Source organism: Ochotona princeps, chromosome 12 (assembly GCF_030435755.1).
Source record: "Ochotona princeps isolate mOchPri1 chromosome 12, mOchPri1.hap1, whole genome shotgun sequence".
Lineage (NCBI taxonomy): Eukaryota > Metazoa > Chordata > Mammalia > Lagomorpha > Ochotonidae > Ochotona > Ochotona princeps.
The window spans coordinates 30654659-30679719 of record NC_080843.1 but is presented as its reverse complement, the minus strand read 5'-3'; the positions used below and the strand labels follow the sequence as shown (position 1 = coordinate 30679719).

Sequence of the window (25061 nt, the reverse complement as noted above, 5' to 3'; positions counted from 1 at the left end):
GCAATAAGATTATGTTTGCAATAAGATTATTTTCTTTATTTTAAAGATGTGGTGATTTTAACTGAATGTAGCACTGCAAATTTGTGAGTATTCCAAAATTAACTATGGAAATGTTAACAGTGTACTTTATCAATGATAAAAATGTTTGAAAAAACAAGGATTTTAGTTATAAACAAAATATCTGATTTCACAAGTTGACAGAACATAAAACATAAAATATCTGCAGCATTAAATTAGAGAACAGAATTCTTTAATTCTCATTAGAGATTTGAGAATTCATGCAGATATGCTGTAATTATGTCAGGATACTTGAGTTAAGATATAAGAACACCATTTTTCTGTTGCTGGACTTGCAAAAAATGAGAAAAATATTTTGCACTAAAAGCAGCTGTGATGATATTATACCAGCTCTGACTTCGAACCAGAAATGGTCTCCCCAAGAAACTGTTCAACCCATCTGGACAATAAGTAGCTGGACTCCATGCTTAATATATGTTTGCAAGGAAAGAATCTTGATTGAATTTGAACTGTAATGCTGCATCAAGGTGGAGGAATCCACCAGGGGGGAGGGGAGGGGTAGGGGTAGGGGGATTCCCAAAGCCTATGAAACTGTCACATAATGCCAAATATTAATAAAAAAAAATAAAAAAAATAAAATGCATGAAGGATTAGAATATTAAAAAAAAAAAAAAAAGCAAATAGTCAAAGAACAACTGGGTGACTAGTGAGAGAGAATGAGGTGAACCCTGAAGCCCATTTCCCAGTGGACCACTGCTGCGTCCATGCTAAGATTTGAAAGCATCTAACCTAGGCCCAGCATGTGGTAGAAGGAAAAGAAAAGAGAAAGTGCCACAAACACTGAAAACAATGGTATGGCTCTAAAGAGGAGGTGTCTTGGTTTTGGGCGAAACTCATTCTCACTGGGGAAAACATCTGCAATGTATATAACCATGACAGTGAGTAATTAACTATGACTTCAAGGAAGATTAACCTGCATGGATGAGAGTAGTCTGATAACACACAGTAGATTTAGAGCCTCAGCATTTCAGAGGTTGGCTGGAGGCTACAAAATACCAAGTGAGACCGGGGGAGGAGGGGGCCCAATGTGGTGGCATATCCAGCCAATCCTGCTCCTGTGGTGCCAACATTCCTTACAGATGCTGGTTTGTGTTCTGGCTGCTCCTCTTCTGACTCAGCTCTGTACCCACGTGGGAGACTCTGAAGAAAAATCTGGCTCCCAACTTTGGATGGGCCCAGGTCTGGTCTTAGTAGCCAGTTGGGGAGCGAACCAGTAGATGGAAAATATCTCTCAGTTTCTCCCTCTATCTCGCTGTGTAATTATGGTTTTCAAATAAAATCAATACATCCTTTTATAAAACTCTAATGTGAGATATTAAGACACATGAATAAAAAATAATATTTATGGGCCTGGCAGCGTGGCCTAGTGGCTAAAGTCCTTGCCTTGAACGCCCTGGGATCCCATAAGGGCGCCGGTTCAATCCCGGCAGCTCCACTTCCCATCCAGCTCCCTGCTTGTACCTGGGGAAACAGTCAAGGACAGCCCAAAGCTTTGGGACCCTGCACCTGCGTGGGAGACCTGGAAGAGGTTCCTGGTTCCCAGCATTGGATTGGCGCAGCACCGGCCCGTTGCGGCTCACTTGGGGAGTGAATCATCGGATGGAAGATCTTCCTCTCTGTCCCTCCTCTCTGTATATCCGGCTTTCCAATAATAATAAAATCTTAAAAAAAAATAATAGTAAGATACGAATATAACATTTTATAAACATGAAAAAAGTTTTCATGGACATTTTAGAAATAAGGTCAGATTGGAAAATACAGGTTTTTGCTTTTTTATATTTTTCTCATAAAATTCAGTAAAAGGCTTGCTTCAAATAAAAAAAATATATATATGTATATGTATGTATGACAAGAGGCCAAATTGATAGAAGAAAAAAACGGGGCTGTGAATGAACACTAAGCAGTAACAGGGTAAAGCAAACTTAAGAGGTTACTCTGAAAAGGGTTAAATGTACTTTTTTTTTCTTAAGCTTGGTCATTTTTTTCAAAATAAATTTATTCTTATCAAAAGGACTAGATCAGATTTCCAGAGAGAAGGAGAGACACCGAGAAAAATCTTTCATCTGCCAGTTCACTCCCTAAATGGCTGCAACATCCAGAGCTGAGCTGATTTGAAACCAGCAGCTTCTTCCAGGTCTTCCACATGGGCACAGGATTCAAAGGTCTTGCATTTAAGCATGTAATTCTGTCTTTTAAATAAATAAATCTTTTTAAAACCTTCTAAAAGACTCTACTTTTTTTAAACTGTAAAACAACACAATTTCTGGGGAGATAAATAAGATGTTGGCTATCACAGATTGTACATTCAATGTACTTAAATGGGAAGCACTTTATTTTCTTGTTGACAATTTAACAGCAAAATTGATGTACTGGAGTGTCACATCAAAGTGATGCATGTCTCAGACCAAATGGAAAATTTCTTTCATGCACGCATATTATTTGGTTTGTTATTACCACTCTACTTATTTTTACCTGTGTTTTCATGCTTTCTCCTAATACTTACTGATTCTGGTTATATTTCAATAAAATGACTAGTGTGGGAACAATCTTTGCCTTACATGGCTTATCAGCTGACTAGAAAATAAAATATCCACCCTTCTTCTAACAAGTCATAATTTTGAGCATTAAAACTGTTACCAAATATTAGGGAATTGGGCTATGCTGGCTTGCCCTGGACACTAATCTATCAGAAACAGGATATCTTTTGAATACACATATAGCATTTGAATATCAATATGTATTTATGTATATAATTTTTATTGATAATATAGTCCTTTAACTGCTATATTTTTTTCTAGCATTGGGAGAGTTTCTGATGGAGGAGCTTGGCAAACTCCTCTGTTGGGACACAGTTCCTGCAGGTGAGTGCAAGAACCATGATAGGAAGCAGCCCAGACCAAGCCAGTGAATGGTACCCACTGGCATACATTTGGCCCAGGTTGGGAGTGGACCAGGCTGGGCCAGTTCACATCACCCACTGGCAAATCCGTGCACCAGAGTGGAGTGTGGGTCGGCTTCTGTTCAGTTGCAAAACATGCCAATATACATGAGGGCTGGGACTGGGTGCTGCCTGGGGTGGGCTAGGCTGTAGAACTGACCAATGTGAGCTGGAACTGGGGTAGAGGCGTGCCTGGCAAAGCACACACAAGAACCAGATGTGTGTTTGTGGGGGGCATAAAACTGGTAGGTGGGCTGCATGGGGCTCACCTAGTTGAACCACCACTCCCACTGAAGAGCATGAGTTGGGATGGGGGCAGCCAGGACTGGGCAGGGCTATAATATATGTTGGCTTCATGGGAGCTAGATTAGGGAAAAATTAGGTTGGATTGGCTGTTCCTACTGACGCAAGCATTAATCAGAGTGGGTGTGGAATGGTTGGACTTTGCTGCAGCATCAGCTGGTAGATGCTGGCACTGGGGGGCTAATTCTGTCAAGTTAAACTGCAATACTACCTGGAAAGTGCAAGATCCGAGAATGGGAGTGGGCCAGTAAGGAAACAGTGGCACTTCCCTTTTGGGTTGCCACTCTGACTGGTAAGCATGAGAACCAGGACTGGGGCAAACATGGCTAGACAGAGAGTGCCCACTGGAACCTGTGTGGGCTGGATAGTGGGGCTGGCTTGGTTGAACTCGACTTCAACGTCCATTGACATGTATGAGCTGAATGGGATGTTGGACTGACTGAAGCAGTCTGTTGTATGATCTTTACACCACAGGAACCAGGACAGGGAGCAAGCCTGTTGGGAGTTATTGCAGGTTGCTCCAACTAGGAGGCAGCTCCCACTGATTGCGTGAGGGCTGAATGTGCAGTGGGCAGGATTGAGATAGGTTCCAACACTCATTAATTTGCATAGTAGAAGGGCTTGAGACAGAACTGACCCAGCAATTGCAACCAACAGTGTGTGCAAGAGCCTGTGCCAGCCCCTGTATTGGCAAGCACACACAAGAATCAAGTGTGGGATCACCTCAGATGAAGTTTCTTTGGGGATCTCCTCCAACTGAACTGCTGGACCCAGGACCTTAACCACGAAGAGAAGTGCAGCTTTTATGATCTGACTCTAAAGTGCATGTGTCAAAGCTGAGCCTCCTCAGTGGCTCAGTTGTAACACTGGACAGCATATCCAGGTGCACATGGAGGATATGGCAGTACATTGGAGCATGCAGAGGACACTTGGTACCATGACAGGCGACAGAACAAATTTATCAACTACCCCAGCTAAGGGTTGGCAGTGAGAATCTGGGCAAACAGAGACTCTAAGCTGGACTATGTGAGCTAGTGGAGTCTGGAGAGATTTCATTGTGCTTAGAATGACAAGATTGGCATTAATGCAGAATGGTTGAACTATTAACACCATTTGAGCAGTGTCCTTGGAAAATGCCCCACATGGGAGATCCTGGGGTGGTGGGGATGCTGGGTTTGGCTTCTCCCTTTAATCCCCCACTTCCACCAGATACAGGAAGGAAAAAATAGAATGTGGAAACAATGATCTTAGCCATTTTCCTGTTGCCCTTGACCTTTTGTGCCCTAATCAACTCTGTAAAGATCATAAAAATTTAAAAAAAAGAAGAAAGAAGAAATAACAATTCTTCCAATTTTTCACTGATAATAAATCACTGTGGTTAACACTATCTTCCCAAAGTATTTTTAGATCATAGAGAAAACTGAAATAAAAATCTATCATAGATCGAAACAACACTTGCATAATACAGAGCTATAATTACAAACCTTTGTTGTTGTCCATTCCTCCCACAGCATACAGAGTTCCAACTGTAGATTTTCTAGGCTTAGTTCTTGGACTTTGCATTAAAGTTCTTCTTTCTGGCAACAAATGATATTTCATTGCTTCCAGAATCAGCTTTTGACATTCAAGATCATTCTTAAATAATGCATGGTTTTCCAGGTCAGCTAATATCTGTGGATAGTACACAATCCTTATTAAATGTGCTTTCAGAGGGATGAACATGTAGTAGCAGTTTAAATTAAAAGTTTAACTCCACAACATTATCCCCTCATTGAGACAAATGCAGAGCACAAAAATTCATTGCATTGACAAATACAGATAAAATGTATGCCTTCCTAATGATAGTGATCACTATTTTGGATTTAGTATCTGTTACTATTTTATTATATACAGTGCATAAATAGAGTACACTTTCCACTTCCTTGTTGAAATATTGCATGATATATCAGAAAATGTGTAATTATTACATGCTATTCAAAACCTTCAAATAATAGAGACAATATAATTTTAGTAAAGTTATTTGTAAACACAGTATAATCATTTATGTTGGCCATAAACACATCTGATGAAGGAAATTAAATGATAATCTTCAAGAAATTAGATCTCAATAAGCCACTAAAATACTATGGTGTTTAACAATTACAAATATACTTAAAATATTCTTCAAAGGAAAAAATCTCAAACAAATCCTCAAAGTTACAAGTTATTGGAAATATGTATCGGGCAAAATAAGAATTCCCAATATCAAAAGCAAGACACTACAGAAAAATCAGCAACTAAGCACATATCAGAGTGGGATCAGCAGCCTTTTCAGTTTTTAAAATTTTAGTTAATGAGCAATACTTACATATTGGTGTGAAATACAGTACCATATTTTGACACAGATAAGCAGTAAAAACTGGTAATATCAGGTTTTTAGCATTCTAATTTCCTTATTTTCCCTTGGCAATTTTAACCTACAATACCTCTACGTTTCATACAACTGTTATTATCATGAAGTGCAATAGGTGGAGCTCACGTATTTAGTTAAATACATAAATTGGTTTTACATGTAACAGGGAAAATAAAAAGAACATATAAAAAATTCATGTAGGGCATCTGGGAAAGAGGACAGAATATGTTCAATATTACAAAAAAAAAAAAAAAGACAATCTTTTAGAGAGCCTAGACACTCTTTCAGAGATCCTAGACACTTTGGAATAGCACAAATGGTAATCTAATTAATTATATTTTATAACTACATTCCTGACCAGGTTTCTTTTCTTGTGTGTTAAAACTTTAGCTATCTTCTTAATCGCTTCTATTGTGAACACTAAAAAAAAGTAAAAGGGATTGGAATTTAAGAAGGAAATTCTAGCATTTTTTAAAGTACTACCTTTTTTTTTATTAGAGTAAAATTCTTTTTTGTAATCAGCAAAGGGACTATTTTTAACACGTCTTTATTAGCCTGGCTATCTTAATAAGCATACATATTAACCCTGATTTCTCTGTGCTAAAATATCTTTTCACGTCTAGAAAATCTGGAGTCAGTTGATTCTAAAAAAAGTTATTTAAAAAATTGTTTATATTTTGCTGTTTTCATTTTATCTATGTGAATAATTTAGAAATTACTAATAAAGGTGAGAATGAAAATATTTGAGGCACTTCAAAACATTGATCAAAACTGGAGTTAATGTACTATTCTTGGTATTTATAAGACTTTTTTAACTAACCAGGTGAATTTTAGTTTACTGGTAGCTACATATTTTTCCTGATTAAGATATCTTAATTTTCCAAATTAAGATAGCACAGTATTTTATTAAATACAGATATATGTTTTATTTCTTGTATTTTAGGCTTTCAAAACATCACTTTATAGGTCCCCTAAGTCAAAAAAAAATTTTCAAACACAAAATTGTTTGAATGCCAATAAATGATATCTTCTACTATGGTCTAATTTTGTGACTTCTTATGGAGCTGCACATAAAAAGGTAATTATGTGTTGAGTTACATTGTGATCTTTCTCATTTTGGACCACTTTTAAAATAGACCAATATTAATGAATTAAGTAGTGATAATTATTAAATAATTTTCAGATTTTAAGAAAAACCATTAGTCTATATTTTTCATGTATATAGGAAATTCATTGCAAAATGGAATGAAATATTGAATAACTATTGAGTAAATACTTACAGAAATAAAATCAAAATTTCTTCTATACCAACGAGTGCACTAAATTTTCTAACACTTTATCTTCAGACATTACAATTGTACAAATATCACTACATTCATAACAAAATGGCAATATTTCTTACATTTCAAGAGACATCACACTTTTGCTTACTATCTGATTTTGTGCTAAAAATAGTCATGAAATTTGAATCTACAAAACAATATTGATTCCCATACAGTAGCAGTCTAGAGAATGACAGTTTCACAAGTAGGCTTTCAGTATTTCTACTAGACAAAACGAATAAAATAAAGATAAAAACATCATATTCTATAAGCTGCAGATAAAAAAAATTAGCAGTAATTCAATGTCTAGTAAGTAGTTCTGAAACAAAATAATTTCAGGTGTTTTTTATGAAGCAATTTCTTCTTTTTTAGTTTAGTTTACAAATTTGAAAGGCAGAAAGAGAGAGAGACAGAGAGAGAGAGCGAGCTTTCTTCCATTCACTGCATACAATCTCAAACTGCCACAACAGCCAAGTTTGGGAAAGGCTGAAGCCCATATCCCCATCTAGGCCTTTTGTGAGTGTCAGGGGCTCAAGTACTTGAGTCATCTTCCACTGCCTTTCCTAAGACAGTCATAAGGCAGTCTGACTAGTAACAATCATATGTTTTTTTTAAGATTGAATCCCTTATAAGGCTAATCTTTTTCTAATCTTGATAACTATCAGCTACATCAGATTTTTTGAAAAAGAGCAATCTAAAAAGTTGGCATAAATTATAACTTGGGAGTTTTTTTCAAGGGAGGAAATCTGTAATGGAAAGTACACAGAGAGCAGTGCTTGAAATCTAAGGGAGAATTCATAAAATGGTGAAAGAGACATCAATATGATTTTAAAATTTCTGCTTTACTGCAGGAAAGAATAGCTTGATTTATGCATTAAAATATTAAACATTATGGTAAAACGTAGGTGTACTCTATTTGAAGATAATTGATGGCTATTACACATCTGTGATACATGTAGTACAAAAATAGTCACAAATAACATACTGAAAGTCAGTCACTTCCTGCATTTCAAAGGTCAAGGATATCTTAAATATTCCATTGCAGCACACCAAGCAAAGATCTGCTTCATGTCACCGTAGTATTCTTAAAATGCATTCTGTGTAACTTACATTCTTCTAAATCTGACTGTATGACTCCTCCTTGAGTTTTCAAAGATTGTTTAGCAGTTCCTATTACTTGTTTTGCCCAATCAGAAATGTTTTTTTGCAGAAGAGCTAAAGGAAAATACAACACACACATCGTGTCTTATGATGAACCTGCACACTTTTGAACATGTTCTTCTTAAGTTATCCTCTTCACGATGACAAACACCAGAACTTTATATGTTGTTTTCATTTCACATTTTAAAAAATACAAAAAGAAAAAAGTGATATTTAAGGAAGAGACAACTAGAATGAACATCACAATACGTGGATCTGATTCCCAGCTCCAATCCTGACTCGAGCTTTCCATGAATGCAGAAGCTGAGAGACACTGATTACAGCTCAAGTCACTAGGTCCCTCCACCCAAATGCACACTGGGATTAGTTCCAGGAAGCACTGTCCTGGACAGTCATTGTTATCATCAACATCAATTTTGAGCGGAGTGATTCAATGGATACTCTCTCTGTCATTTTCATTCTCTCTACCTCCCACCCTTCTCCATGTGTTTGATTGTTTGTGTACAAATTTAAAAGAATATGCATACTCATATTCCATGGTGACAAGTTACTGCGCACTGTCCCAGCCAGTAGTTGTCATTGTGAATTTGGGGGCAGTGGATAATGGATAATCTCTCTTTCTCTCCCTCTCTCTCTCTCATTCTCCCTCCAGGCCCCGTGACCCAGGTATGTGTTTATGTTTGTGTATGAAGTGAAGGTAAAAGTATATACATTTTCCGTTGGTGAATACTTTGTGTGAACAACAAAGCACTCAGGAGTCAAATAAGGAAATTAAAGAACAAGCATAAGGTAAGCCCTTTTGTCAAAAGGTTGATATTTGCATGAAACAATACATTTTTATAAAGCTATTCAAAAACACAGGGCAAGACAAATACTCTCAACTACATTTCATTGAGTTAAGAAAAAGAAAAAGTCACATGTAAAATACAATAAAATGTTCAAGGAAGGCACAGTAAAAGAAACAGCTTTGGCAAACGAGAAGATAGATTTGAAGTTACAGTGAAAAATTTTGACTTAGATATTTTGACTTACATTGAGAAATACTTTCAAAGTAGTAGAATGAATTTAAACAAGACAGCAACACTATGTGTGATAAAAATCATGTTTTAGAACACATTGTGGGGTATTCTAAATTTGTTTTCTTGTACCACAGTAAAGAATTCAATTTACCAGTCTTGAAAAAACTCACACAATGTCATTAATAATATAACCAAAGAATGAGTTTTGTGATGGAAAGGGAATCATACAATTGGGCATTCACAGTGTCAGACTGAGGAAATACATTTAACTAATAAAATTAATCCTGGATCAGTGATTTCAGGAATGAAATATTAGAAGAATATTTATCCACAAATTTACTCTTCTTCGAAGTTTAACGCAGCTTAAAGACAGGTAGTTTAAACGAGGAGTGCACGTGACAATCCTCTAAATCATAAGCAAAAACTGAAGACAAATTAAATACACAAAGGACAACAGGGACAGGAAAAATAAGTTCAAGTTTGGTTTCACACAGATTTTATGTTTGCTAGTTAGGAGTCTGACAACTTACAGTTCAAGAGCCCAAATTATTTCTGTAATTGACTAACTAAAAATAAATATCAGCTGCATCTAGGAAAAATCAGATATACAGCTATATAATTGGCTGTTAACTAAAGATATTTCTGAAAGGCCCTCAGTATTTATGGTGACTAACTTATATAAGCAATGAATTTGAGACACAATATTGAATATATTTCTGCCTGCCTGTTAATCAACATTGACTTCCATGGTGAATAAATTATTTGAAATTACTAAGTACATTAATCATAATGAATGAACAATAATCTGGTAGAACCCCGGAAATTTGGAGAGTGAATTGATGTAAAGAAGATATCTTTCTGTCCCCACCCCATCTCCTTTGCTGTATCTCCTTGTTTCAATGACTTAAAAAATAAATAAATAAGTGAAACATTTTTCTTAAAACGAGATGCTACAAAAAAACAGACTGCCAGTTCTTCCTTTGTTTCTTGTTTATCTCAAAGAAGTTTACTTAGTCACTAAGAGGCTGCTGAAAATATTCTGACATAAGCACACAGGACAACAATTGAAGAGGCTACTCTTTAGTGGAATACTTGAAAAACTGGATTTCCTAATTCCAATTAAAATCCAGACCTAGTATGGAATGTTTGCTTTGTATAAACCATATGTCAATAAATGAAAACGTTTTATTTTGTCTCACGCTAATTAAGAGATATCAGTATTTTTGCTTCCTTCCTATCACTTAGGGAAGATGGAGAAAGAATTTTAATCACTTCATATTTGCAGATTTCCAGTTTTCTTTAGATTTACTCTGATCAAAGCCCAACATACCTCTTTTGATCATCATCAGTGAAAAAAGTTTCTGTGAAAAACATCAAGGTGGACGCATCTTGCAAGTCAATCACGTATTAGAATAGTTCTCCCAAGTAAAACTAATTCCATAGAGCATACACTTTGTAGAATTTAAAAAGTTTGAATATAAAGTGAATTTCTCGAATATCCTTACTAAGTAAATTTCAGAAATAGGGAGTATATACATTTATAATTAGTATATTTTCACCATTAAAAAGTTTTTGTATCTGTCAAACCACATGATGGACACACTGAAGAATGCAGAAAGGGATTTATCGGCTCCTTTTTAAAGTTATTTCTAATATAAAAGAATAGTTACTGTTTCCAAGTGCTCTAGTTCCATGTCAGTATATTAGAGTGATGTGAAGTTGCTGCTTCTCTCTCCCTCTCCAAGCCCAGTGCTCCTTTACCGCCCCATACTCCCCTTCTCTTTACACATAAACCTCTGGACTTCTCCGGCAGTTGACAGCCATTGCAAGCAAAATAATTGTAGTGACTACAGAATTTAATAAGCCCTATCCTTCAATTATTGTTGTAAAATAGACTATGTCAATTAACTACTGATAATACGTACAGTTGTACTGTTAAGTAGACCTTTTTCACTTTCTGTTGACTACTTCTTTTCAGTCCTGTGATCTTCCCATCCCCTACACATATTCTACAATGCTTTATTTTCATTTCTATTTTTTAAAAAGGGTTTTTCAAGGCACTTATTTACACTTGCCACCGTGATTTTTTTTTTCCTTTTCCATTCTTGCCACATGAATTGCCTAAAATTCTGGTTACAGAGACCACAAAGAGATGACAATCCTTAGCAATGATTCAATGCCCAAAGTCATAATGCAGCTCTAGGAAGAGTTAGCCTGATTTCAAGTCTCAGTCACTCAAAATTTGTTATTAATTAATTGAGTTATGTATATTTTCCTTTGACATGGCAATGGTATACAATGTTTAAAAGTTACATGCTGTTATTAGTATACCAAATATGAATATTTGATTCATTTTTGAATTTCACATATTTTGCTTGCCTTTAAGAACCTTTACCTATAACCATTATACTCTACTGTTGAACAATAATATCATTTGATACATGAATGGCTTACATTTTTCAGAAATTCATCTGCAGGTTTATAGAATTCATTTTAAAATGGAAGTATAGGGCTTGGCTGAAGACCTCCCCTTGCACATGCCAGATCCTATATGAGTACCAATTCTAATCCCAGCCATCCTGCTTCCCATCCAGCTCCATGCTTGTGGTCTGAGAAGCAGCGGAGGACAGCCCAAGGTCTTGGGACTGTGTACCCTGGTGGGAGACCCAGAGGAGGCTCTGGGCTCCTGGCTTTGGATCTGCACAGCTCTGGCCATTGTGGCTGCTTGGGGAGTGATTCATCACATGGAAAATCTTCCTCTCTGTCTCTCCTCCTCTCTGTATATCTGACTTTCTGGTAAAAAATAAAATATAATAAAAGTATAAAGGAAGTAAACATTTTAGGAAAACACAACATACTTCTAGGAACTCTAAAGCACTTCTAGGAAAAACCGACCTCTATACTTAGCTTTCAATTGCCTGTTTTTTTTTTTTTCCAGCATTGTATCTTGTCGTGTTTACAGGACTTCCTGACTGAAAATTGCTGAATACCCTGTAATAGTCTCACTATGACATCTATTTCATGATGCCTGAATTTCCTCCCACTTTCCAGAAAGCCTCTTCTGCCTCAGTTCTCGTCAAACATCTTATGCTTTTAGACATGTAATTTCTTGAAGGTAGCCTTCCCTGATACTGGACTTATTGCAACCCCTATATTTTTTTTTTTTACCTACAACACTTAGTTGCACACATTCAATTTTGTTTATCATCCCCAAGGGTATGCATTATTCATCTTTACATGCTGCAACACTAGGAAAACCCCTGGTACAAGGTTAACATTAGTACACAACGATGAATGGATAACATATTCAAAATGTATTACTGATTAAAATATGGTCTTCCAGGAAGGTTGCTTTTCTCATAATGATCTATATATTTGATTTAACTTTCCCATTCCTTTATGTGTATTCAGAAATCACAAAGTGGCATTGATCATTTTGTACAGAACATATCGCCTAAGCTGAATATTTGTTTTCTGAAGCATTTTGGTGTTAATGTTAAAGCCTTCCATTTTGCTAACTATGCAATAAATGCGGTTAATAAAAACTAAATAGTTCACAAGACCTTCTAATATTTTTGGCTATGAAACAGCAATAGAATTAAATACATTTTAAAACTGGAATTGATGCTTAGTATGAAAAATAAACTCTACTCCATGATTATTAGACACACAGATAAATGTTTTATGAAATAATTCAAATGAATCTTTCGCAAGTGTGAAGCATGTTGTGTGGAATGGAATGAAACGCTGCTGAGTTTCCAGCTGGCTGCTGTCAGCTGTTGGACTCTAACACACAGTGAGATCTGATCGCAGCCGACATGAATGCCCTAAGGTCAGCGTGATGAGTCAGGGACCACCTCAGAGGACACACTGACTTTGTGTGTTACTCTCACTGAGTCATTTCCTCTTACTAACTGTTTGAGGTAAAAACAACGTCATCCTTAGTATCAAATCATTGAAGGCATTTATCTGTGTGGTCCATGAACAACATCATTGTTATTAATACTAGAAGGTGTCGCAGTATAGGCTAAGTGTGTAAAAATAAGCATATTGATGAGATGTCTATTAATGTTCAGTATTACAGTAAATGCCATTGAGAAAAGGGAGTGACAGAAGACTCAAGTTCTCTTTGAAAAGATGAGAAAATATCATTAAAACAAAACACACATATTTAGCACAAAAAGTTCAAACATGTGACAATACCTCATTTTTTAAATCTGCCATACTGCATCAATGTTTAAAAAGCATTTTCAGAAAAAATACTATTGATGTGGTATTTCTGGTTCTTTAAAAAATGAATAAACCTGTCTACATAAATTATGAATAGCTGTGAGATGTCATGGATAGTTCACAAATAGACATAAATAAACATGAAAGGATGTTGACAGATCTCATGGGTTTAAAGTCTTAGATGTGAATTCTAGTGCTATCTTAAGTTTAATTAAGCAAACAACACAATTTTTAATTCATAATGTATAATGTAGTGATGCTTTGTTACATTTTTTGAATATTATCATTAGATCAAGCATGTAACAATATATTGTATGTGTTTGAATAATATATCACAATTTAAAGCATTTTTCAAATTTAAGGAAAATTGAAGAATATATAACACATAGTAAATGATTTATTCATATTTTTAAAAATTCATTAATTGTGTGGAACTAATTAGTAATTTACCTTTACTATTATATGGTTTAAAAGAAATGGTAGTAGAATTAAGGAACATTGACTGAGTGTAAGCTTTTCTTGTTCTATGATGTTCATCAAGTTGCAGTTTGTAAATTCTAGATATTGCTTATATCAAGTATTTCATCGTCTCAAAATAAGGGTCTGATTGTAATACCTAGATAACAATGAGAGTGATTTAAACATGGCCCTACAAACTCATACTGCTAAATGCTACTCTATGTGATTGGCTTTAATACTTTCTGGCATACATTGCCACCTCATAAATGAAGTTGTTTCTTGGGCTAAGAGACATATGAATTTCTCATCATTAAATGAATAACATGCTTATGCATGTTTTACTCCATGTGTGATTTCAGCTTTCCAGCTTATGAATTTAACTCAAAATGTGCTATCTTTCCTAATGATACTTAGAAATTCTATGAGTTTTCTTAGCATATATTACTAATTAGATTTGTGTAACTGCATTGCTCTTCTCCAAAAATTGAAAACCTTCTCTAAACTGGCGTGAGTCTAGTAGCTAAATCCTCTCCCTGCATTTGTCAGGATCCCATATGGGTTCTGGTCCACGTACAGGCTGCACCACTTCCAGCTACTTGCTTGTGGCCTGGGAAAGCACTATAAGATGGCTCAACACCTTGGAATTCTGAACCCTGTGGAAGACCCTAAAGAATCTCCTGAGTTCCAACTGTTGGAGGCATTTGGAAGTAGCAGATGAAAGATCTTACTCTCTGCCTCTCCTCTCTCTGTAAATCTGCTTTTCCAATATAATGAGATTAATTTATTAATCAATTAATCTCTCCTTTCTTCCCCTCACTGATTGCTGATCAATCCTCAGAGAGACTGAAAGAATCCAATGTTTATTAATTGTATTTAAATAAGAGAATATAATATTTGCAAATATTTTAGCTCTAAGTGACAGACTAGAAATACAAATATTTCTCGTGTCCAAGAATTAAGGGAACTGATGATACTGAAAGAACAGATAGTTATAAGCAAAATGTTAACATGAAAATACAGTTCATTTACTTCTCATTATTTTGTCTCTTCAAAGAAGCTGAAGTTGGATAAATTCTGAAAGCAGAGTTACATGAAAAATCATTGTAAGACAAAAAATGCTTCATTATTGTAATTCTTTGTATAGAAAACATTCATCTCAACTTACAAGGCTGATTTTGCCTATGTAGCTACAATATCTAATCACTTATAATTATTCTTAAATATAGTTTTTATGTTGTGAAAAGATACAATGAAGAAATTTTATTTTATTTCAGGTTTATTTCTCTCATGTTTTTACTTATGCAAATACCTGTGCTCACTAAAGTTTACTGTAAATATACACATTCATATTTACCAAAGTACTTTGTACCTCCTAGAAATTAGTTTTACTGTTAATACTTTCTCAGTAATTTAAAGATTTCTTTAGGCTTATGTTCTTATTTCTCCATTTGATCTTGGTCATAAGGATAAAAGTGATAGGCTTATATTTTAATTTTCTAAGAAATATTTGCTAAGTTTTCCTACGTCTTTCATAAGACAAATAATTAGTTGTTATGAAGCAGCTGAGTCCATCAGTGGATAAGGGAGCTATTCACAAACCAGGAACACCTGGCTTGTGTCTAACCTTGGAACAATATGTGAAAGAATGCATTTTTTATATATAGTAAAACTTTATGTGGTCAGCAATAAATTATTTGAATTTGCATTTGCTATAATCAGAGTACACAGCCATAGAACACTCAAGTAGCATCTAGGGTCTGTTATTCTGAAAACGATTCTTCCCTTGAAGAATTGCATTGTTCCAAGGATACATTTCTGCAATTCTGGTCATCATTAACTAAGAAAAGGAGTAACCCTCTTTACCCTTGAAACTGTATTGCTACCACAGAGAAAATAACATCACTTTTATTCTTCAATTAAAGATCAATGAGTCATTTCCTGTATGATTCAAGTGTTTGAAGTGGCAAAATATGAGAACACAAAGTTAAAATTGTCTTAAAATTAGTAAATATATATCTTCTCTCCATTTATAAATATGTATGAACATATTTGTGAACACACTGATGATAGATAGATAGATAGATAGATATACATGTGCCTAGACATACGATTGCCTATATTTGTACATCCATGCCTATAAACTAAAAATAAAAGTTATTAACACAAGGGCTGGCATTCAGGCTAATTTTCAACCTGAAGGGCTTCCAACCCATATGGGCAGTGTTTCACATCCAGGTTGCTCCAATTCTGTTCCAGCTCCCAGCCTATGACCTGGAACAGCAGTTGCAACTGACTCAAATTCCTGGACTCCTGCACCAGCATGAGAGAGTCGAAAAGAAATTCCCAGTTTCTGGCTTCAGAGCAGCTCAGCTCTGGCCACTGCGGCCATGGGGAGTGTACCAGAGAATGAAGGTCTACATTTCAAGTACAATGAATACTTTTCAAGTCAAAATTAAGAATGTCATTCAAATTAAACATTATATGTCCTAAGAATGGGGTTAATACTAGAGGAACACTGAAGATGAGAAACAGTTTCTGAAAATGATTAGTAGTGAAAGAAATCCTCCCAGGAAAGTGAATCTGTGTTGAGTTTTTATTGGCTAATTAGGTAATCAAGTATGTGTCTGTCTAAACATGAGTGTCAAGGTATGGCAGTAGAAATGGGGAACTTCTCATATGCAAACAGAGAAAAATCTTCAAAAGACTGCATTGCTCTCTGCACATAAAGAAGAATTTAGGATGGTAATGTCCATGTAAATAATGCCCAGGTCCACAAATCATTATCTATTACATTTTAATATGTGATTAAAAATATTCAATGTGGAGAATAGATACAGAAAGAAAAAAGAATCACAGAACTTAGGAAATCAACATGGATTCCATTAAAAATAAGAGTGTCTAATACACAGGAAGAGTAGTTTTAAAACCTGAAGAGGAATGCTGAAAACCATGAGGGAGGCCCTGGTGCTACAGCTCAGTGGCTAAATCCTTGCCCTGCCCTCGTTGGTATCTCACTGCGTTCTGCTTCATGTCCTTGCTGCTCCACTTCCAATTTAGCTCCCTGATTGTGCCCTGGGAAAGCAGTAGAGATGGCCCAAAGCCTTGGGACCTTGCAGTCACACGGGAAACCATGAAGAAGCTTCTAGTTCTTGGCTTTGTATCAGTTTAGCTCTGGCTGTTGGGGGTGATCAGGAAGAGACCAGTGGGCTCAAAATCTCATTCTCTTGATAAAATCTGCATTTCCAAATAAATAAATAAATAAATAAATAAATAGTTTTTAAAAACCCACAAAATAAAATAAACAGCCACACGAGGAAAATGTTTGGTGATAATAGACTAAAAGACAATAACTGAGAAGACACTTTTTTAAAAGAAAGAACACATTTTTAGGCTTATTTCTGGACACGGAATCAAAATGAACTGCCATTCCACTAAAACTGGACAATCAAATGAAATGGAACTTACCGTTTGTAAGAAGGTCTTTAGATTTCCAACATAACCTATCTCTCTCTCCAGTCTTACACATATTTCAGTATGTACTGACAAAAATGACCATCAGCAAGAACATACATTCCCATGAATGTAAAACTAGCATTGAAGCTAAAATTCCATTTTTATTTGTATAATAGATGAATATTGAAAGTGACTATTTGCTTAAACCAAATTTTAGATGTTCATTTGTGATTAAATATTCATCACTTCCTGAATTTTTACCTCATATTTATCACCTCTCATTCGTAGCCTCCTTTTGGAATGAGTGCAGCACTTAGCTGAATTGTAGCAAATTGGAAAGTTGTTCAATGGTTTGGAAAACCCGCACAGTTGACTGAATCGAGAATAACACACTCATTATTATTTATGACTCTATTTCCAGGTCTTTATAGGTCAGCTTATTGAATTCCCTGCATATGCTGCTTTTCCAGCTCAGCAAGGCCAATTCTGCAGGCTGCTTTGTATCAGACAGACTCATAGAAATGGAAGTAAGCCAATTTCCTTAAGTATAAAAATATCTAAAACCTTCTTAATTTAGGATAATTTACCCTACATGAGAACCCATGAGGTATATAAGCCTTTACCTTTGAGAATGCGATGACTCTAAGAAAAACATAACTACTTAGCACAGTGATTTCCTAGAGTTGCTGTGACTCAGTCTTCCAGAGGCTTAACAGATATGAACATGATTAAAACGTTTGAAAAGAAAGGAATCAGGGTGAAGCATGTTTCTTTACTAAAATACTCAGCAAATTCTAATCCACCAATCTACATTGTGAAATATTCAAAGGGGAATATGACCTAATGCTTTCTGGACTTACAAATGTTTTAAAAATATGAATTATTTATTTGGGGAAAACTTCAAATAATATTTGCCCAACAAAGCACCCATAAATGCTGATCTAGAGCAAATAATTGAAATAATCCTGCAGATCAAATATAAAGATAACAAGAAGTCTTAATATTTAGTAATCTCTAGTACCTGCATTATAATTGATACTTAATCATGAGGAAAGGCAGGCTGTTCTGACTGCAAAGGTCACATGTTATTCATTGCATAAGTATGTTTCATCTGTCCAAGTATTGAAAAAACAAATAGATCTTGGCCTCTTTAAGTATCAAAAATAAAAATGAAAAGTAAAACCAGAGGACCATGACAAATTTGAATTTGTAAAATGTGGTGACTGAAATGTGTTATAGCCTTAGGCACATTATTTTGTTGAAATCCTCTGAAAATAAAAACAAAGTCTCCTTAACAGAATCTATCAACTAATATTTTTATGACACGTATTTAAGTATTTAGAAAAAATAATATATCTCTTTAATTTTTTTTTTTAAAGATTTTATTATCATTGGAAAGCCGGATATACAGCGAGGAGGAGAGACAGAGAGGAAGATCTTCCGTCCGATGTTTCACTCCCCAAGTGAGCCGCAATGGGCTGGTGCGCGCCAATCTGATGCCGGGAACCAGGAACCTCTTCCAGGTCTCCCACACGGGTGCAGGGTCCCAAAGCTTTGGGCGTTCCTCGACTGCTCTCCCAGGCCACAAGCAGGGAGCTGGATGGGAAGTGGAGCTGCTAGGATTAGAACCGGCACCCATATGGGATCCTGGGGCATTCAAGGCGAGGACATTAGCCGCTAGGCCACGCCGCCGGGCCCTTTAAATATTTTTTAAATCAGGATATCAGCAATCTAATACACAATGATTTAAAAATGCAAAATTGAAATATCATCTTCAATGAATCATTTCTTCTATTTTTGCTTTCTGTCTAGAACTGATTAACATTCCCGCACTCAAAATCATGATTTGTTTAAGGTAACTATTATAGTTCTTTTTTACACTAGAAAAAAAAAAACAAATACTGTATTTCTTTTAAACTACAACAGAGAATAATTTAGAGATGCCTTCACACTTTGATTGAGCTTGTTTTTAAAAGCTAATTTTCAAGGGGCCATGGGTCTTCATGCTTTGAACATTCTCGGGAATAAGTGATTCATTTAATATTAATTAACCTTGATTGTTAAAATCTCTGTATGTAGGCCTGGGTTGTGGTGCAGCATGTCTGGCCCCAAGCTGAGATGCCAGAGTCCTTGCTCCTCCACTTCTGATCCAGCTTCCTGCTAATGTGCCTGAGGAAGCAGAAGACGGTCCAAGTGCTTGAGCCCTGCCACCCACATGAGACCTCGATGGATCTTCTGATTCCTGGATTTGTTCTGGCCCAGCTCCAAGACATTATGGCAATTTGAGGTGTGAAACAATAGATGGAGATCTTTCTCTACTTCTGACTTTCCTTATCTCTTATTAACTGCATTTCAAGAAATATTTTAAACTAAAAAAATAAAAGATGCTACGTTGCTACTCCATACCAAATAGTTACTTTATTTAAAAGTCACCAAAATCATATCTGATATATTTTTCTGATTTCCAAGATGTTTTTATATTATTATTCTTTTTTTTTTTAATTATTTATTGTTTAACTTCAGTAATTACATTGTATTATGTGACACAATTACATAGATACTTGGGTTCTCCCCACCCCTCCCCAAACCCTCCCACCATGGTGGATTCCTCCACCTTGTTGCATAACCACAGCTCAAGTTCAGTTGAGATTTCCCCATTGCAAGCGTATACCAAACATAGAGTCCAGCATCTTATTGTCCCGTCAAGTTCAACGGCTTCTTAGGTATACCCTCTCTGGTCTGATGACAGAGCCAGCAGAGTATCATCCCAGTCAATTGAAAGCTCCAACATACCATCAGCAAAAATTTACATCATTATGGAATTAATTGACATAGTAATGAGTAACCAATATGTTAAAAGTAAATGCGGGTTCCCAGCCACCTTCTGTGACCACCTCACCTATACTTCAATTTTAGTTTATACACAACATATAACATTCAAAACATAACATGTTATACATAACATCATATCATCTTAAATTAAGGCAAACATGTGGTATTTAACCTTTTGGGATTGGCTCATTTCCCTTAGCATTATGGTTTCCAGTTTGGCCCATTTGGCCACAAAGAACTGCATTTTGGTTTTTTTAATAGCTGAGTAGTATTCCATGGAGTAGATGAACCATAGCTTTCTTATCCAATCCTCTGTTGATGGGCATTTTGGTTGTTTCCATGTTTTTGCAATTACTGATTGTGCTGCTATGAACATAGGAGTGCATGTTGGTTTCTCATAGAACAAGTGTTCTGGATATATTCCTAGGAGTGCTATTGCTGGATCATACGGTATGTTGAATTTGAGTTGTTTGAATATTCTCCATACTGATTTCCATAGAGGCTGTACCAGCCTGCAGCCCCACCAGCAGTGGAGTAGGGTTCCCTTTTCCCCGCAACCTCGCCAACAAGTGTCGTTGGTGCTTTTATTCATGTGGGCCAGTCTTACTGGCGTTAGGTGGTACCTCATTGATGTTTTAATTTGGATTTCCCTTATTATTATTCTTTAAGTAATTTCCAATCAAAGACATAGGGGATGAATAATATTGATAAAGAGATGACTTTGTCAATAAAATTAAAATGATTTTGAAAGAATTATTTTTTTATTTCTTTTTTAGAAAGGCAGATCAGGTTTATGGAGAGAACAGAGACAAAGAAAGAGCTTCCATCTGTTCTCAATGATCTAAGCTGAACCAATCTGAGGCCAGGAGTGAGGAGCTTCTTCTGGGTCTCCCACATGGATGCGGTGTCCCAAGGCTGGAGTAAAATATTTCTTTAAAAATTGCAGAGAACTGTTATTTTCTAAGAGTAGTAGATATTATTCCCATCATCTTAATAAAGATACATTCATATTTTATCACCTAACTAAAAGACCTCTTTAAGTACATTTTATTGCATTATTAATGAAAATTAGTATCATCATGTTTTCATTTTATTTACACTTTTTAAATATGTGTGCTGTATGTCTACATTTATTGATATTTCCATTATGTGCATTAACTGTATTGGCATAATGCTTAGTGTTTTCTTCATTTTTTCTCCATAGGTATTTCAGTATATATTTATGATTGTTGCATGAATATTTAGTTTACAAATAAGGAAGTAGTGTAATTTAGATTATTCAAAAGGATGTGTTGGAAAGAATTAAAATTTAAATTTCTTGGGCCCATATAATGGCTCAATGCTAACTTCGCACTTGAACGTGATGCCGGGATCTCCTATTTCCTGGAGTGTACCCTCTCTGCTTCATCCTGGCTAATGTTTCTCCGTTTGTCTAAATGTGTCCTTGCTCTGTTCTGCCATCTTGATTCTCCTACATTACGTTACTTTCTATACTTTCCTATAATTTCCATGTCATGATACACTTACACATCAGAAAGTTAAGCTTATAACAGTGAAATGAATGACTATGCTTTTACAATATCTTGGGGACAACAATAGAAGGCCCTGTATGGAGGGATGGGGGGATAGGACAGATGGAATGTTCCATGCTTACAAATATATTTTGTGGAAGAATAAATAAATATACATAAATAAATAAATAAACAAATAAATAAATTCAAGGACTACATATTTCACCTGGGCATGAAAAATACTAAGCAAACTATTATTTTTAAAATAGAGCATGTATTCTTATTTTGGGTAGTTCTTTGTAATCTTAAGATTTAGTTATTTTTTACTTGAAAAGAAAAGAGAATTAGAGAGATACATAAACAGAGAATCCCCTTTTGGTATCTCACACAGTAGCGGAGGTGAGGAATCTGCGCAAGCTTTTGCTGAACTGCTAGGTATGCCATACTCTAAAGGAGAGTAGCCAGGACTCTCTAGTACCATCTCAGCATCATAATTAGGCTAACTTGATGTGCCATGATGTTTTCTGCCATAATAAATTTTGGTTGATCAATGTATTTTTCACTTAAATTAGAATAAAAAGAATATATATATGCCCAGTTATTATGATTGCCACAATGTTGAACTGCTCTTCTCTGCACAGTTAAGTTATAACTTGAAATGTTATGCACAATTTTGAGTTCACAATTATCAATACAATTGCAAAGAAATTGCTACAATGGCAGGATCATCTGTATTTTATTAGGCATAATTGGTTAGTAGGCAAAAGAGTATCATTCAGTTTGTTTTCTTTTGGTATATTTTGAAATAAATGAAAGGTTCACAATAGATATGAGATTTTATAATTTTTGTATATACCTTATTTCCCTATAAAATTGTTTTTTCTCATAATTTTCAGTGAGCATCAATTATTATATTAAAACTTACTTTTTCTGTTGCTACCAGAGGATTTCTTAATATGGCTCCAATATCCTTGTTCTAAATTGGAAACTAAGGTCAAAAATTAAATAAACTACTTTGCTCAGAGAATTAATGTGAGTGAAATGCAGAATTTGAGTAATCAGATATACCTCATTGCTTTTACTGTGTTGCCGACATCCTTGTACACAAATACTGGCCTGTCGTCTATTGACACAGATAATTTTTCAACTTTCTAATGACACTTTATCCACCTCTACATGAAATTTTACCCATTATTGCTCATTCAAATAAAATAGCTCAGTTTCCCTATTTTTCTGAGGATAAAATAATATTAACACAGAGAACAACCTCAATGTATTTCATAGATACACCTCAAATATAATCTCTTTCATCCCTTCCTTCCATCCTTTCTTCCTTCCAACTTTATTAATAAAAAAAAACCAAGGAGTTAGATTTGAGAAAATACAAATTAACATTTCCAAAATACATTTTAAGCACAAATAAAAATAAAATCTAAGATTTTGTTTTTATTGTCTTATTTTCTCTACCTTCAGCTTTTAAAAATGGCCTTTTCCAACTCACTTTTAAGGGTCTTAATTGAATGATCCTACATTTCAGTTTTTGTTTTGACTGGGACTCAATAACTAAACTCTTGATGTTACAAGAAATGTTAACTCTGAAAGTCAAAAATTAGAACAAACGTGGCATGGGCGCTTCTTCAGATGCTTTCATCCCATTAATTAAGTGGCAGATTTACATACAAGCCCTTCATGGACATCATAGGATGTGGTAGTGATGGCTCAGGTATTGGATCCTTGCCAGCTACATGGAGATTCAGAAGCAGTTCTAGGTTTCTGGCTTCAGTATGGTCCAACTATGATTGTCATGGTCATTTGGAGAGAAATTAGCAGATGGAATCCCCCCCCCCTGTCACACACACACACACACACACACACACACACACACACTCTCACCTCAATTTTTTGTTTTAATTTATTTGCTTATTTTTACTTGAAAAGCAGAGATACAGAGAAGAGGGAGCAGAAGATGAAGAGGAAGGGAGAGAAAGGGAGAGATTAGGAGAAAGAGAGAGAGAGAGAGAGAGAGAGAGAGAGAGAGAGAGAGAGAGATTGTTTCACTTCATAAGTAGCTGCAGTGGCTAGGGCTGAGCCTGTCTGAAGATGGAAGCCAGGAACTTCCTTTGAGTCTTCTATGTGGGTGCAGGGGCACAAGCACTTGGGCATTTTTATTGCCTTACATACCATAAGCAAGGAGCTAGATCAAACGTGGTGTGGCTGGTATTAGTTCCCTACCCATATGGGATGCTGACCCAGCAGTTGGAGGATTATTATGCTAAATCACTAAACTAGCCTCATTCTTATTTTTTGAAGATTGCATTATTATCATTTTACTTGAAAGAGTTACAAAGAGAGAGAGGAAAATTCTTACACTGTTTTTTTGGATTTTAAATTTTAAAAAATATCTTTTTAAAATGTAGATATATTCAATGCTGCTCATATATATATATATATATACACACACATATATATACATGTATACACAATGAATAAACATTGCATTTAATTTCATTAGTTATCAAAATCCAACTGTAATTTATTCCTTACGATTTATGTCTTCAAATGGCTAATAGACATATGAAAAAATGCTCAGGCTACCCAGGTGTCAGAAAAATACAAATTAAAACCACATTGAGGTTCAACCTAAACTCAATGAGATTGGCCTACAATTCAGAGCTCTAGTAACAACACCTGCTAGTGTGGATGTGGGGAGAAAGGTACTCTCCTTCACTGTTGATGAGAATGCAGGCTAGTACAACCACTATGAAGTCAATACAGAAAGTGAAAGAGAACTGAAAATTTACTTGCCGTATGACCTAGCTATCCCACTTCTAGAATTATATCCAAATGAAACTAAGTTTGCATATGAGAAAGTGATCTGCAGTTCTATATTCACAACAACACAATTTACAACAGCAATATGAAACAGTTGTACATCTATTCCATGAAATACTAATTGGCCATTAAAAAGAATGAAATTCTACGAACTAGGACTATTACCAACTAAGACTATTATGCTCTGTGAAATAAGCCAATTCCAAAGATACAGATGTCATACGCTTTTTTATGTAAGGCAGCCTTCACATGAAATGTCACAGTGATTTCTTTGCTGCACAGTGGGCCATGATTCCTTTCTATTCAAGTCTGGACACAAACCTTGGACACTGGTAGTAGGGATCTTCTCTTCCTTGGAAAATCTACCACAGCACTGTAAATCGCAGCTGCTCCACTATTTGTAGCTTCTGTATCCCTTAGAGTTCCCTTGACTTCTTGGTTTCCAGTTTTTCTTGTTTCAGATTCTTACCATAATGCATCATGCTTTATATGAATGCTGTGAGTCTTTGTAAAATGTTAAGGTGTGCGTGA

At 35.5% G+C, this 25061-nt stretch overlaps 1 protein-coding gene across 1 annotated transcript in view; it reads right to left on the bottom strand.

Annotated features, from left to right (window-relative positions):
• KLHL1 (kelch like family member 1) overlaps positions 1–25061 on the bottom strand; it is a 223231-nt gene that overhangs the window by 70173 nt on the left and 127997 nt on the right. Inside the window, exon 6 of the mRNA XM_004577433.2 lies at positions 4804–4990. Within this exon, the coding sequence (XP_004577490.2) occupies positions 4804–4990 (187 nt within the window). The remainder of the gene's footprint in view (positions 1–4803; positions 4991–25061) is intronic.